Raw genomic sequence first — 15622 nt, 5'->3', positions numbered from 1 at the left:
CCACAAAATGTGTCTATTGGTAAAATAAAGCTATTTGATTTTCATCAAACTGGATGACTCTAACCCATACCACACCAGGTGCCATTTGATTCACCAATGGGCTTTTGACCTCCTGTCATCCTACTGGTTGCTTACTTATTATGTTGATAACTAACCTCAGATAAGTCATTAATCTCCTTCACTTGGCCTGTGGTAGCTTCAGTGGTTCTGTAGTAATTTTCTTAAACCAGGAAACTTTGGATTACTACACATTTACAGCTTTACGCCACAAACTCCAATGGATAAGGATAAGCCACTGTAAGCAAAAACTTTTTTAAAAAGTCATCCTCTAAATTACTTTCCATACTGACACTTAACATTTGATAGCAAGCTCCCTAAGATACCTGCATGTCCTGTTAGATGTCCTAAAGAGAATATGAAACTTACAAAACTCAAGTGCTGCAAGCTATAAATACTAACCACCTCTTGTCTCTCTTGCATCAGTAATGACCCTTCGCCCAGGTTGGCCAGAACTGGTAACAAGGCAAACATTTCTTGTCATAGCTCCCCAGTATTGTGGGCTCTGGGGAACACTGTAGAATGTCAGCATTTGGAGGCATTTAGGATTTCAGTTTTGATTACCTCAGTTGGTTAGCCAGTTTGTGGTGACAAAGCTAGAGTTTGGTTTGTCATATTTGTCATAATTATGTCACTAACATTTGATAGAGGTACAGTAAATCTCTGCTTATTTATATTTAGTCTAACTACATTACACTTAACGATGAATTCCAGGTATGACAATTTTACCATAGTTGCATTGGTCCAGCTTGGGTCAATGTAAGTATATAGTATGCATCTTCCATGGGATCCCCATGGAAGTTGGAAATCATTATAGTAGACATTGTTACTACAGTGATCTCAAGTAGCAATCAGGTCCTGTGCCAAGCAGTTGTCCTGTGAACATGATGCCATTTAAGGAACCCTTTGCATATCTCTCAATCAGTGCAAATGGTTCTCTGTTTGGACAAGGTGGAAAAGTCGGGGCTATGACATCACAATTTCCACTTAATTTAATCTCAGAACATTTTACATTTATTGAGAAAATTGAAGAGTGTTCTCTGAATGGCACCCATACCGAGCAGGTGACCTCCTGTGTTAGTGATATTAAAGGCTGGTGGGTTTTTTTTTTTTAAAGTAAAATTTAAAATAAGCTTCTACTTACCTGCTTTTTGCAAGGACATTACACAGAGTGGCCCCTTAGCTCCTCTTCTGGGGTCCCTTGCTGGCACTGTCTGCTCCTTATCTCCTGAGTGTGCCCCCATAGCAATCTATGGGGGCACACTTGCAGGCATGCTCACAAACAGGGCTGTGGCATCTATGAACACACAGCATGACTCAGCCACACCCCCATTCCCTCCTCACAGGAGTTGACTGACAGCAGCAGGAACCAGTGGCTCTTGCTGCTCTCAGTTCTGTCTTCTGAGAAGAGCAAGAGAAAGATGTGCTACTTAAAGTGGTTGTCTTTAGAACCACTTTAACCCCTGAGCGTCAGTGCCTCCCAGCCCTTTAAGGGGTTGTAGGTGCTGGGAGGTGGGACGGACTTTGTGATTATGTAAGCGCTGTGATTGGCTGTCACAGTGATCACATGATCGGAAAGCTCCCGATTGCAAGTAGAGATCAGGAGCTTTCTCTTAGCCACCAGTAACTGCTGAGAGTGCACACAGTTCTGTTTTTCTTTGGGTATGCATATATATGGCCTCTCGACATGAACGCCCACCTGCCTAGAGACCACATATATGTGTACAGCCAGTGGCAAAGAGTTAAGTAAGTAGCAGGGTAGCCCCTCAGCATGGGACCCAGAAGCTAGTGACAATGACTGTAGCAGCAGTGCCTACTATATTGATTTCAGGCTTCCGAGGGGGATCCCACAGGTATGTCACATACTTACAATGGTCCAAGCTGGACCAATGCAACTATGTAAAAAAAATGCCTGGAGTACCTGGAATTCAGCCTTAAGATTATGTATTATGGAATGACTATGAGGTACCAAAATTGATGCATAATGGGATGTTTGACTTTGAAGTACCTCTCACTGGTTGTACTTCAACCAGAAACAACAATATCAGATTTGTCCAAGAGCACTACAAGCTGGTGGTTACAACAATACAGCTCACCTTTACTAACACTGGCTGGGAATTGTTATAGCTGATCAGAGCTTAGTATGTTCTGTATAACCCATTTAAATATTGCTGTGTGTCATGTAGTTAATCATCTTCAGCACTGTGTATTCAAAGCCACCAATTGCTTTGATGTCATCAAGCAGTCTGATACTTTCACTTCTCACATGAAAAAATCCACATCTCGTCTAGCTGGTTTGGTTACGGTAGCAGTGAGGTGTGTTCTCTAGGTCTACAAACCCATCTTAGAAGTTGTTGGAAAACTTTCAAAGACCAGGCAGATCTGTAAGTAGAAATACACAAGTAACTGCATGACTTCAGGTTCAAACTAAAGGTTTTACTAGGATTGCCACCTGGCTGGTATTTTAATGGCCTGCCGGTAAACGTGGAGCATGCTGCCAATCTTATTATTGAGAAAGGAACATTAAGGCTGTATTTTTTTCCAAGAAAAGATGGGAATCCTAGGTGTTACTATTAAAAATTGCTAAAATACACACAGATAAAAAATATATAGCTATTTTGGATATCCTTGTTGTCCTGTGTTGATCCCTTACAAATGGTCAAAACTGAGAAGTCAGATTTCGACTCCAGTGCAGACTAGAAAATCAAGTGCAGTTTTTATAAACCAAAAGGTAGCTGATTGATTTAATGGGGAGAATGTTTGTTTTTTTTTTTTTTGTTTTGTTTTTTTAATTTTCTCCAGTTTGTATAACTCAGCATGGTTTAGTAGTGAATACATTAGACATTCAGACTGGTTGTGTTTTAAATTGTACAGTATTGGTACAGTTAACTGATCTAAAAGAAGTTGCCTGTACAGGGTGGAGAAATAAAAAAAAAAAAACCTACTTGTCCAAGGGGCTAAATCGGGGTCCCAGTCAACTTGTCCCTCATTACAATCTACTTATCCTGATAAAAAAAAATTAATTTTGCCAGGATTGAAAATATGAAGGGATGATGTTTTTTTTATTAGACAGAGGTCCTTTTAGGAATGTCTGAGGCTTTTAAAAATGAAAGGGGCTTTATGCTGACTTAAACTATTAATGTCTTTTACTTTTTGCTAGAACATTTCTTAGAACCCCCAAACGTTATATATTTTTTAAAGCAGAAGCCCCAGAGAATAAATTGGTGGGTGCTGCAATTTTTTATGTCACACAGTAGCGCAGCGGTTTTTCAAATGCAATTTTTTGGGGAAAAAATATATTTTTTTAACTTTAATGCAGAAAAACACAATACATTACCCATTTTTGGTAAAATATACAAGATGTTACGCTAAGTAAATGGATACCAAACATGTCACACTTTAAAACTGTGCATGCTTGTGCAATGGCATCAGAGCTCTAATGAAGAAGGGTCTCGCTTCGAAACGCGTCAGCATCACTTTGGGAGTCTACCCTCGTGACATGACTCACATTGGCTCTACACTCCCCTGTTCCTTTGAGGATCTGTAATGCTTGTTTTGCATCCTTGTTTGTGAGTATATATATTGTATTTAATAAAATCACTGAATTACTGAGGTAATGCACAAGGTTGGGGTGCGCGTTCTTTTTGCTTCACTTCACAGCGGACAGTTCTTTGTTCACTTTTATGATCAGCTGCGTGGAATGGCCAGCTGGTTAGTAGGGTGTCCTGGTGGGATGGGACAGCCTGTGGAAGGCAGCAGGGGAGGGGGGATATCCCTTCCCACTTCTTGTAAAAACTACTTATCAGGGCTAATATAATAACCAAACCTCTTTCCTGGTGCCCGGAACTGAATGGATGCAATAAGAATTGCACATATAGTTCTTTTTACTGTACTGTCACTGGTTTGGTATTTAGGACAGGACAAGAAGTATGCCCTTAGGTGTTTAGAGACATTTCTAAGTAAACCGTTTTTGTTTCAACATTCACAGAGGGAAAAATTAGTCCACCCACAAAACATGGTATCTCAGTTTACTGCTTCTTGCACTTCGTTCACCTTTTGCCATTTCAGATTTGTGTTAAATCTGGTATGCACATAACTAATTTCTTCTTTACCTTTAGGACTCCTGCAGGTCTGGAGAGTTTATGTATTTAACCCTATGGCCATCACTGTCAAAAGACAGAGGTGGTGGTAATTCTAAATGGAAGGGAATGAAAAGTCCATGGAATGCATAATGTATTTTACATGAACAAATTCAAAATAGGAACTGTTGAATTTGGATATGATAATAGCTGCCTTGCGAAAGACAGTTCATCATTTTCTAAATATCTTGTGTATTTTGTCATGCTGGAGGCCTGGACTTGTGAATCAGACCCTATGTTCTAAACAGCATGTCCAATGCTAAGAACTCATCAAGTTCTTCTGTACCACTGAGTTGCTGAAAAAGTAATGTAGGAAAGAGGTGGAGGGCTGTTATGGCCAATGTACTTGACTCTGACAGTTATTTTGCCACCCTTTGTGAACTTGTAGGGCTGGCCAAACATGATAATATTTTCTTCTTATTATTTCTTTTAGATTTACCTTCAACTATGTATTGCAAGGGCCTACCTGATTGCATAGAAATTGAAAGTGTTTAGGTTTGGTCTCATATGGTTTTGGAAAAATCAGAAGATTGTACAAAAAAATTGTATATACATTTTAAAATAAATGGTTTTGTACTTATCCTAAACATTTTCTTTGCTTTAGTAATGGAAATATAAAATACTACATATTAAGAATGTTTTATTCTTCATTGTGGATGGCAGGTGGAGCATTGAGTTTCATTTCAAACATTTTTGTCTATCTCCTTACCTTCTGTAGTAAAAGTCTTGATCACAGAGTTCTAACCTATCTCCTCTATTTTGCACCCTACATAGGGTTCTGTTCGAAGTTTCAGTGATTGCCAGCATGTTTGAAAGGAGACAACTGCTGTATTTTTTCTTTAGAAATACAGCGCTGTTCTAAGAATCGTTTTGCCATTTCTTTTTATAACTGACTGGAGCTTTGCCTTTTGCAACTGTTTAGCCTCTGAATCTGTGGGAACTGGAGGAGGTGGTCTAACTGAGAGGGATGGATGAGATAATACAGCAGACTATAGATATATAGGCTGGATACAAGAAAGTGTCTTGCGTCCAATTCCAAAATAAATTGGCACCAAAGGCACTGCTCACATAGCCAACGCTGGAGTTGAACCTGAAAAAGCATACGGTCTAGGGAAAGGTTATTTTTCAAGCCTTCTTTTCCTTTTCATACATTCAAGAAAGAATGAGGTGTAATTTTCAAGTACAACTTATATTTATAAATTAAACATCCAGAGGCCAGCCCTAATAAAAATGGTAAAAAAGGCATCTTTTGCTGCAATTCTCCCTTGCAACCTGGAGCTGTCCCCTGCAGTACTTTCTTTCTATCACTAGATGTTGCCTCTGTGCTGGGTGTCATTCATTGCTCTTTCTCTGAGCCCAGGCTGTCACAGATACACCTTTTGGGGTGTGTTATCACACCAGGCTGGGTTAGAGTACTATGACACTGAAAGACGCTCATGCACTATTACAAATGTGCGACATTAGGGACCACCAACTGGAGATCAAGGCCCATGATGTTGCTGGACCAGCCAGAAGAACCTTGGGGAATATAGTATGTGTGTAAGTGCTGGGGGGGGGGGGGGGGAGAAAAAGAGCAAGGATGTATTGACCCAGAGTTCTGATTTAAGTTATGTGAGGTTACTTTAACATTTAAATAGCTGACTTCTTTCCACTTTAAAACATAAACTTAGGGGTTTAATTATTTGCGTGAGGTTTTCATATTAATTTAGTTTACTAGGCATGATCTGTTTTTATAGATTGTCACACGCGCTTCATTACAGAGTATGAATTCAAATGTGATGATGTCACGTGAGTAGGAAGATCCTTTACAGTTTGGGCCAAGAACTGTGTCCCAGAGGTTTACAGTCTGCACTGTGAACAGAGCCAGGACATTGTTTTAGTATTACTCTTCTTGTGTTACTATTTATTTAGGAATTTGAAAGGAATACTCATTCACCCATAAACTGCATTAAAAGCTTTTATAGCCAAGAGCCTCAAAAATAAACTTCCAAACAAACAGTGGTGCTTTTCCTGTAGTTGTTAAAGTTGTATGCAACTCCTTTCTACTTTAACCATTTCATTACCAGCATGTTCCACCCTTCAGTACCATGTCCTACCCTCCATTTGGTGACTTCCATCTTCACCCGGTCTTCTTCCGGGTTTGTGGGCCTTGGCCATCTGACTGATTGAGCCACAAAGTTGTCAATCACACGCATGTGCACAGGAGTTTGGGCACAGCGCGTCTCTTAATGGACAGCATGCTGTCCATTGAGAGTTCAGGGTGCATGTGCCAGTGACATCACAGGTGCCTCTACAGTAAATATCTCCTAAATGGTGCACGTTTAGGAAATATTTACAGTACCTACAGGTAAGCCTTAATAAAGGCTTATCTGTTGGTAAAATATACAAAATTTGAGTTTATTTCCACTTTAACAGTTGTTGAGATAAGACATCACTAGTTTCCCAAAAAATGTGTGTGGATGGGAGGGAAATATCCCTAATATGCTTACCCAGCCAAGATACTGAACGGTCATCCACCCAGAGTTAACTAGTGTAGTCCATATCTCAAAGAACGTTGGGCGTTTAACTGATGACCTGGCAGAATAGTACTCAAAATCCCAATCTAATTTTCATAAAAACTTGGGATTTTGAATACTGTACTGCCAGGTCATCCGTTAAATGCCCAACATTTTCTTTATGATATGGTCTACATGAGATAAGATATCAGTCACCTGGGGAATACATTGTTTTTAACTAGTCAGCCAAATCATAGACTTGTAATGTAAGAAGTAGCAGTAAAGTACAACCATTGTGTAATACTGCAAACGGGAGAAGAGCAGGTTTTATGAAGTATTGAACAAAGATGGCTACCCCATGTACACAAAAAAACTACATATTTAGGGTTTGTAAAATATTTTCCTCAGCCGGCTGTGAAGTGAAAGTGATCCAGCAATCAATTTCACAGTGCCAGTGGCACAATTCTGCACTCCCTCGCCCACCCGCTTCCCCCTCTCTTCTGCTTCTTGGTCTCTCCTTCTCTAACCAGAAACCCTGGACCAAATCAGAGGGTTTTAAAATGCCAGGCTGGAGGAGACAGAGGAATATCCTTTCCTAGATCTGCTCTGTCCAGAATATAACTGGAAGCAACAATGATTTTGTCACTTCTGGTTTCAGCGCTGTCCATTCACTGGCTTGAGACAGTTTGTATGTAAATCATGATTGCACCACACATGTGAGGTATCACAATGAATGTCAGAATGAGAGCAATAATTCTAACACTGGAGCTCACATTAATCTCTCAACTGATAAGCTTGAAAAGCTTTTAAAGTGTCACCTATGGAGATTTTTGGATACCGTAGTTTTTACAATATTGGGGCACACCACAGTTTTAAGACTTGACATGTTTGAGATCTACAGCCTTAAAGGATAAGTTCACCTTTGGGAACATGTTACATTTTCCACCCGTTTTTAGGGTGGAATATGTAACATGTTACCATAGCTGCAGCCATGCCTGCCTCCCCCCTTCATCTGACAGATAATACGTGGGGGAAGTCTCCCTATACTATCTATCAGATTTGAAGACAGCTCCGCCCACACAGCTACGTCATTCATTCATGGACTTCTGTGAATGAACGAACTGCAAGTCCCGACAGCCTTAGCGGCTGTGGGCTTGTAGTTTTCAATGCGTGGTTGTTCATTCAAGCTTCCTGTCAAAATATCTGCTTAGCCACACATCCCGCACGGCAAGCAGATATTCTGACAGGTCTGCAGGAGACCTGCATGGCATCAGTGATTCACTGATTGCTGGTGCAATGCTTTTTAGGCTCGTTTTGGACAAAAATATCAAATGCTAATTTTTTTACCTGCAAAGAAATGTGCATTTATTTTTGTCCAAAAGGTGAACTTATTCTTTAACTCGATGCAACCTCATTGTTTATATTTTAGCAAACAATTGAGTATTGTAATGTGTGTGTTTGCACTAAAATTAATTTTATTATACTTTTTCCTAAAAACATGCATTTAGAAAATTGTTACGCAACGATCGCGTACCATCCTCTTATTCTACAGGTCCTCTGCTTTCAGAAAAGATATATTGTATTGTGAATTTTAAGTATTTTTAAATCCAAAAATGCAGATTTTTATATGTGTACCAAAAAATTAAAAGGTTGCTCTAGTGCCAATGTGGCTAAATAAAACTTGACATAAAAGACTATTCATTACCTTGAAAAAAAAAAAACGACCCCCATGTCCTTGAAACTTGACAAGCATTCCCTCTTGTTTGCTGAACGCTGCAAATGCAGGTGTCTGGAAACAAACCACACCCCTTTCTTGGCAGACTTGGTTTGCCAAGATCAATGAAGTTCAACTAATGGAAGATCTCATGACTGCAGCACACCATAGAGAGGAACGGGTTTGTAAAACATGGTTTTACTGGACGCCCTTGCCTGTTCCTTGCCAGGTGATGCCTTTGACCCCATCAGACTTTCTTGAGCCAGCTCTTAACAAGCAGCGCACTTTTTTTTTTTTTTCCTCTGCTCCTCATTTTTACTTTTCCTTCCTTTCTTTCTTTTAATCTCTTTCTGCTTGTACTGAAAAAATGTATATGAGATTTAAGCTCATCAGGGGCCCATGGGCAAAAGGAGCTATACAGCTACTGTTTTGATAGACTTTATATCTGCTGGTCTATCTGCAGTGATTCTACTGTTGACTTTATTTCTGTATGTGTACCATGCTCCTTGCCCATGCTGCTTGTTGTTTGTGGGAGCCTGTAGGCCCCATTAATCCCTGTATGATGTGAAAACTGATAAATAGAGAATTATAAAAAAAATAGACCTAAAAGGAATAATGTGGCTGCCTTTGCTGACCTCTCTTCTTGAAAATGTTAGTTGCCTGGATGTCATACTGACATTCTTACGTTAACATTTTAGGTCACTGTTTCAGAACAAGTATGCAGATAAGGACTTCTGACCTTCTTGATAAAGTGTAGCAAACCCAGTGCGTTAGCCGAATAGACAGGCAATTAGCATTTTTTGAGGGCTTGGAGGGCAGCAATGGCTTCCCCTCGATTTCTCTCATAACAAAGTGTTATAAAGTGAATACGCAGGTAAAAGGAGTGGGTCCACCTTAACACAGTCCTCTCAGGCAGCATATACAGCGGGTAAAATTAAGTATTGAACAAGTCACCATTTTTCTTAGTAAATATATTTCTAAAGGTGACATTGACATGAAATTTTCATCACATGTCCGTAACAACCCATGCAATCCATACATACTAAGAAACAAAAATAAAAATAAGTTCAGAAATGAAGTTGTGTAATAAAATGGAATGACACAGGGAAAAAGTATTGAACACATAAAGAAAGGGAGGTGCTAAAAGGCATGGAAAGCCAAGACACCAGCTGAAATCGATCAGTAATTAGAAAGCAATCCTGACCCTTGTCAGTGCAAATTAAGAAATCTATTTACTGAGAAAAATGGTGACGTATTCAATACTTATGTTACCAGCTGTATCTACCTTCCTTTTACTGCCATGTAGCCCTGTGTAAGCTACACGTTGCCGGAGTAGTAGCTTACACAGGACTAAGGGCTCCCCATGTGACAGAGCTGATTTGTCGGTGCTGTCTCATGAAGTCAACATGCAAAACCCACAAGGTGAGTCCACACTGCATGCGCCTGTGTATTTTTCAGGTGTCAGTCTGCTGTCATATAGAGTGAGTGACATGCTTCTCTATACCCAGAGGTAACTAGTATTTCCTTTGGCTCCTGGAGCTGAATGGAGCAGAAGGGAAGCAAATAAAAGACAAGGGAATGCTGCTGGGGAGCAGGGATTAAAGTAAGCCTGCTGCTTTTTTCTAAGGATATAATTTACGAAGACATTTTATGATGATTTATGTAAAACGCACTGTAGTATTTATGTACACCTGTTTTGCGTTATGTTAGCTGTAAACTCAATCCTCTTTTTTTATTTTTGTTTGACAGAAGGCTGTGAGGACTACTGAAGATGTCCGATAGTGTGGATATTGAAGAGAAACCTCCAGCCCCCCCTCTTAGAATGAACAGTAATAACCGTGATTCTTCAGCATTAAATCACTGCTCAAAACCACTACCCATGGCACCCGAAGAGAAGAACAAGAAAGCCAGGCTGCGCTCCATCTTCCCAGGAGGAGGGGATAAAAGTAAAGTATCAGTGTATGACATTAGACAAGGCATTATGTCCTGTGTGCCATGTTCTTTGATGTTACTGGATGAAATTGCTTTCTAGTTGTCTACATGATAGTAGGATCCTGTGGTTTAAATTGGGCACCATGACAAATAGTAGGACATTTATCCGGCAAATCAAGGACAGAATTGGATGAATATTTATTGCAAAACATTCTGCCTCTCAATTAGCAAGATTCATGTGACAGGTTTGTGTAACTGTGACTCTTGCACCTGCAATCCTAACCAGCCGACTGTGACACTTCTGTAAAGGTCTGTAGCTGAATTTCACAAAAACCACATGCACAATAAGGGCTAAGCTACACAGGCAATTTTAATCTCTTATTGATGAGAGATTTAAAGTGTTACTAAACCCATGACCCTGCATTCACTATGTCTAGTCTTCCACAGTACATGAAATGCAATTATTTTAGTAAATAATGCTAAATGTCTGTTCAGCAGTATATAGCAGTCTTGTGACTTCTTTCAGTGTCCGACTGAGCACTGGTCAATCTTGTAGGAGTTTTCATACTCCTCTTGCTGTCCTGTGAGGCTGCATGACCCCTGACCCTCTGTCTGAACAGTGGTGATTAGCCCTGTGCCGATCACATGCACTCTCCCAAAAAAAAAGGGAAAAAAACTCTCTAGCAATACACACCAAACAGAGCATGTGCAGACTTGCAACTGCTACTGTGTACTATGGCAGGTGAATTGGGGACAGTATAAGAAGGGGAGGATCAGAGAAAAGACAGGATCAAAGAGCCTTTTTGCACAATGTGGAGAATTAAACCCTTAGGTTCCACAGTGAGTATAACAAGCATGCTTTACTGCATATACAGACTGATTTTACTGTTGTAGGTTTAGTAACGCTTTAAGTACTTGCTAGCAGTCCCCCACTAGGCTAAAGTTTCACAGGAAATTTTTGATAGCTCAATCACATTACTCAGTTTTAGGAGCCATCATGAACTTTTCAGGAGCCATAGGCATTTTTGAAATTGGCAATAAAATATAGGACTAGGCCAGGGGTGGGCAACTGTGGCCCTTCAGCTGTTGGTGAACTACAAGTCCCATTATGCCTCTGCCTTTGGGAGTCATGTAACTGTCAGTTTTGCAATGCCTCATGGGACTTGTACTTCTACAACAGCTGGAGGGCCACAGTTGCCCACCCCTGGACTAGGGTATAGTTTGCACATGCGGTGCCCTCTGAAGAGTAATGCACATTGCATTGCTCCTTAGAGGACATTTGAAAGGCGGTGAGGGGGGCGATATTACACCTGTTTCAACTCCTTAAGCTTCACACCAGCACATCGCAGGGCGGTAAATTGTTTGCATTCAATGGGTGATAAGAAAAATTAATAATAGCGCCTATGGTCAAAATTATATAACTTACTAATAGTGTACCAGCTGCAAAAAATCACCATATATAAAGTGTACCAATAAATAAATAATTTGCGCTAGTAAATGTGTATAAATATATAAAGAAATCATCAAATCATAAGTCCAGAAAAAAATATATATATGCCAATACCACAAAAAAATATATAAAAAAACTTTTAAGTGCAAAAAACTTTTGAGCAAAAAAAGTGTCTAAATATGAAAAATTTCACCAAAAAACCTTGATAATATAATGGCAGATCATCCATAAATATATCTTCAGAAACGGAAACTCTGCAACACACCGATCCTCATCGATCGAAATAACAGGATGAAAAACTTTGTAGTTAATCGAAAATCCACTTCTCCAATAGATAAGGACCACCTTCAAACGTATCCATGGGGGGAAATGCCAAGCACTCGAGAGAAACAGAAAGACTTCATGGTGCAATATTATAAAAACCAATTCCTTTATTAGGTACTCATTGCACTTACTCAAGAGGTGTCCCAGCCGACACCAGCATCAACAGCATAACAGCAATCACATAAACGAGCCTGGCTACTCAGCACATGCGCAGTAGCTGGCAGCCAAAAACGTAATGATGTCACATCAATCAAGCTCCGCCCTACGCGTTTCGTCATCGACGTCCTCACGGAGCGGATGGATGTGAGACGTCTCAGCCCCATTAAATATTCACTTCACAGGAAACGAACAGCTGACATCAATGGGGAATCATGCAGGCAAGCTGCCCCATAGATGACAGGAGTCCACAGAGGGTGGAGCTTGATTGATGTGACGTCATTACGTTTTTGGCTGCCAGCTACTGCGCATGTGCTGAGTAGCCAGGCTCGTTTATGTGATTGCTGTTATGCTGTTGATGCTGGTGTCGGCTGGGACACCTCTTGAGTAAGTGCAATGAGTACCTAATAAAGGAATTGGTTTTTATAATATTGCACCATGAAGTCTTTCTGTTTCTCTCGAGTGCTTGGCATTTCCCCCCATGGATACGTTTGAAGGTGGTCCTTATCTATTGGAGAAGTGGATTTTCGATTAACTACAAAGTTTTTCATCCTGTTATTTCGATCGATGAGGATTGGTGTGTTGCAGAGTTTCCGTTTCTGAAGATATATTTATGGATGATCTGCCATTATATTATCAAGGTTTTTTGGTGAAATTTTTCATATTTAGACACTTTTTTTGCTCAAAAGTTTTTTGCACTTAAAAGTTTTTTTATATATTTTTTTGTGGTATTGGCATATATATATTTTTTTCTGGACTTATGATTTGATGATTTCTTTATATATATTTATATATTTATACACATTTACTAGCGCAAATTATTTATTTATTCAATGGGTGATACTGCCTGCTGAATGCAACAGCAAATGATACTTTGTGACATTACAAAGCATTGTGGCTGTGACACATATACACCCCCATCTGCTGCCTTTGCAGCTTAAGAGGAAGCAATTGGGGAGTGAAAACAACGGAGCTTAACTGTGCATTTTAACCCAGTAAGTGCTGCACAACTACGCCACAACAGCATGCATCACATTTAGTTCAATGGTGGCAGTACTGCCTGTTGAATGCAATAGAGGGGATCATTTCTGCCACAGCCACAAAGCAAAGTGTCATGGCCTGGGCATATGTATGTCCCTGTCTTGCTGCCTGTGCACTTAAGGGGGATGGTGGTAAAAACGTGACTCAACAGCCTGTTTTTATGACCCCCAACCACAAATGTAAACAAGCCTCAAAAGACTTGATATTTGTACGTGATGCAACCAACAGTGGCATCACTTATGAGTATAGGAAACAGTGGTGGTCAGTGTACTTGACGTACTTTGGGGTACAAAGTAGGTTTAATTTTTAAGGTGCATTTATTTTATGTCTTGGTAAGTAGTATATTTTGTGACTCGCAATATACAACACCACCAAGACAAAAATCCAAAGCAGTTACAGGTCAGAAATAGTGACATTTTCACTTCAGAGGCTTCAGAGCTCAACTAATCCTCTGTACCTTTACAGCTGATATATAAGAAGTAAATCTGCATGAGTGCAGAAAATGTTTTACCTAATTCTGCATGGAAGCAGGTCTGGACTGCCCTCAACATGGTTTAGCAGATTGACAGTCTCTGAAAAAAGGCTGAAAGTAAAGTCTGAACTCCTCAACTGCATACTTGTCCCAGGACAGCCACTCAGAAATAACTAAAGCCAGAACATCAGCATGATGGCAAAGCAACTAGCATTCTCTGAAGGAAGTTGGCAATCGCATCTCCCTCCTTTATTTCTATCAAGTTCAGGGTACTTTAAGCCTGTTGTCTATTCTGAAAATAGATATACCTGTATCTAGGATACACAAGAGACTTGTACATGTAGATATGGTTGCTACATAAGCTATTTTGTATTTCAATATTATTAAAAATAAGTATTTCATTTTAGTCTGCAGCCCACTATGATTTTCTGATACTTCAGAACATTCAGTTGTGGCTTTCTTGCATCCATGGTAACTGAGGGAGCTCTGTATACTGTTTGTGTATGGAACATCCTCAGAAATTTAATTTTCTATTCACTTAAACGGGAGCCACCATTTCCTAAAATTCTGCACAAAGGTTTTAGTAAAATTACAGGCATCCCCTGCAATGGAAGTTTCAACAGAAAGTTGTAGGTTAAGCAATGCTTGTCTGCTCTTTAATTATTAAAACACTGAAACTAGTCAGGTGGATTTGGGGGTACATTGAAGGCATATCATCCAACTTTTGTACAACCAGGGTGCCCATACATGGTTCGAAATTCAGCCATTACCTGCTGAATTGGCTCAGTTGCAGTCCATGTATGGCCAACTTTAATTCCCAGTGAGGGTGCCTGCAGGTCTGATATCAATACCTTTTAGAACACAACTAGGTTGAATATCACTGTACTTGAATATATGTGCATTTCTTTCACACACACCTTAATTCACCTAACCAATGTTAATTTTCTCAAATAGAACGCATTTTTATACATACACATGAAATGTCCATATTCTCATTCTGACCAGGCAAAAAAATGTATAGCATATTCTGAAAAATGTATGAGGTCAAAAAAGTAGGATAAATTATGTTCAGGAGAATTGAAGAAATGAAGCACACATAGATTGAAAAGGGAAAGTCTTAAATCTATTTTCAATTGAGTGGCTGGGACTGCACCTTTAATTACCATGATGTGGAACAGACTCTGAGAGAGGAAATGCCTTCAACATTGATCGCTCCAGACTAAGCAATGAAACACAGTATTCTTAGTGTTACTTGTTATCTTGTAAATCATACCCACATGTTTTAGCAATTTGGGGTATCTGCCATTAAGCGTTATGTTACTGGGCTGCTTTTCATTAGAAAAGCTTATATTTCAGTCTGCCTGCACGTGCCAAGGGACTGCATGGAACCCAGAGGAAATAGACTTGGAATTGTCTTTCCAACCACACTGGGGGTTATTTACGGATCACTGGGGAGCAGGGTGGTGAAGTCAGTGTTCCCAGAATTTAGAACTGTCCTTAAAGCTGCAGCAACCACAAAAAATGAACTTGTTGAAGGTTGTATATGTGAGCTTCTTTTAGAATTAATTGTTTTTTTTATGACAAACTTTAATATTAAATTTAACGTTTATTTTTTTTTTCTTTCCAGTCAAATAAATATGCTATATTACATATAAATAATTCACCTTTACTTGTTGCAGCTATCAAGTGCAGGTCTGTTAGAGTAGACTTTTAAGAGTACTGGTATTAGAAGAGCTTTGTTTTCCTGCGACAGTAGTATGCTCTACTGCCTGGAGACTGTTCTGGTATCTAGTCTTCTCTTCTGATCAGAATCTGTCTGGAGGATGGAATGAGATCCAAACC

At 39.7% G+C, this 15622-nt stretch overlaps 1 protein-coding gene across 4 annotated transcripts in view; it reads left to right on the top strand.

Annotated features, from left to right (window-relative positions):
- PAK3 (p21 (RAC1) activated kinase 3) overlaps nucleotides 1-15622 on the top strand; it is a 224141-nt gene that overhangs the window by 132586 nt on the left and 75933 nt on the right. For all 4 annotated transcript variants that reach the window (XM_089678264.1, XM_089678267.1, XM_089678266.1 and 1 more), the window contains one exon: nucleotides 10155-10351. In XM_089678264.1, coding sequence (XP_089534390.1) covers nucleotides 10177-10351 — 175 coding nt within the window. In that variant the 5' untranslated portion in view covers nucleotides 10155-10176. The remainder of the gene's footprint in view (nucleotides 1-10154; nucleotides 10352-15622) is intronic.

This window comes from Staurois parvus, unplaced genomic scaffold (genome assembly GCF_062004578.1).
Source record: "Staurois parvus isolate SC_StPar_1 unplaced genomic scaffold, SC_StPar_1.0 ptg000202l, whole genome shotgun sequence".
Taxonomy (NCBI): Eukaryota; Metazoa; Chordata; class Amphibia; order Anura; family Ranidae; genus Staurois; species Staurois parvus.
This window is presented reverse-complemented; position numbering and strand designations above follow the sequence as displayed.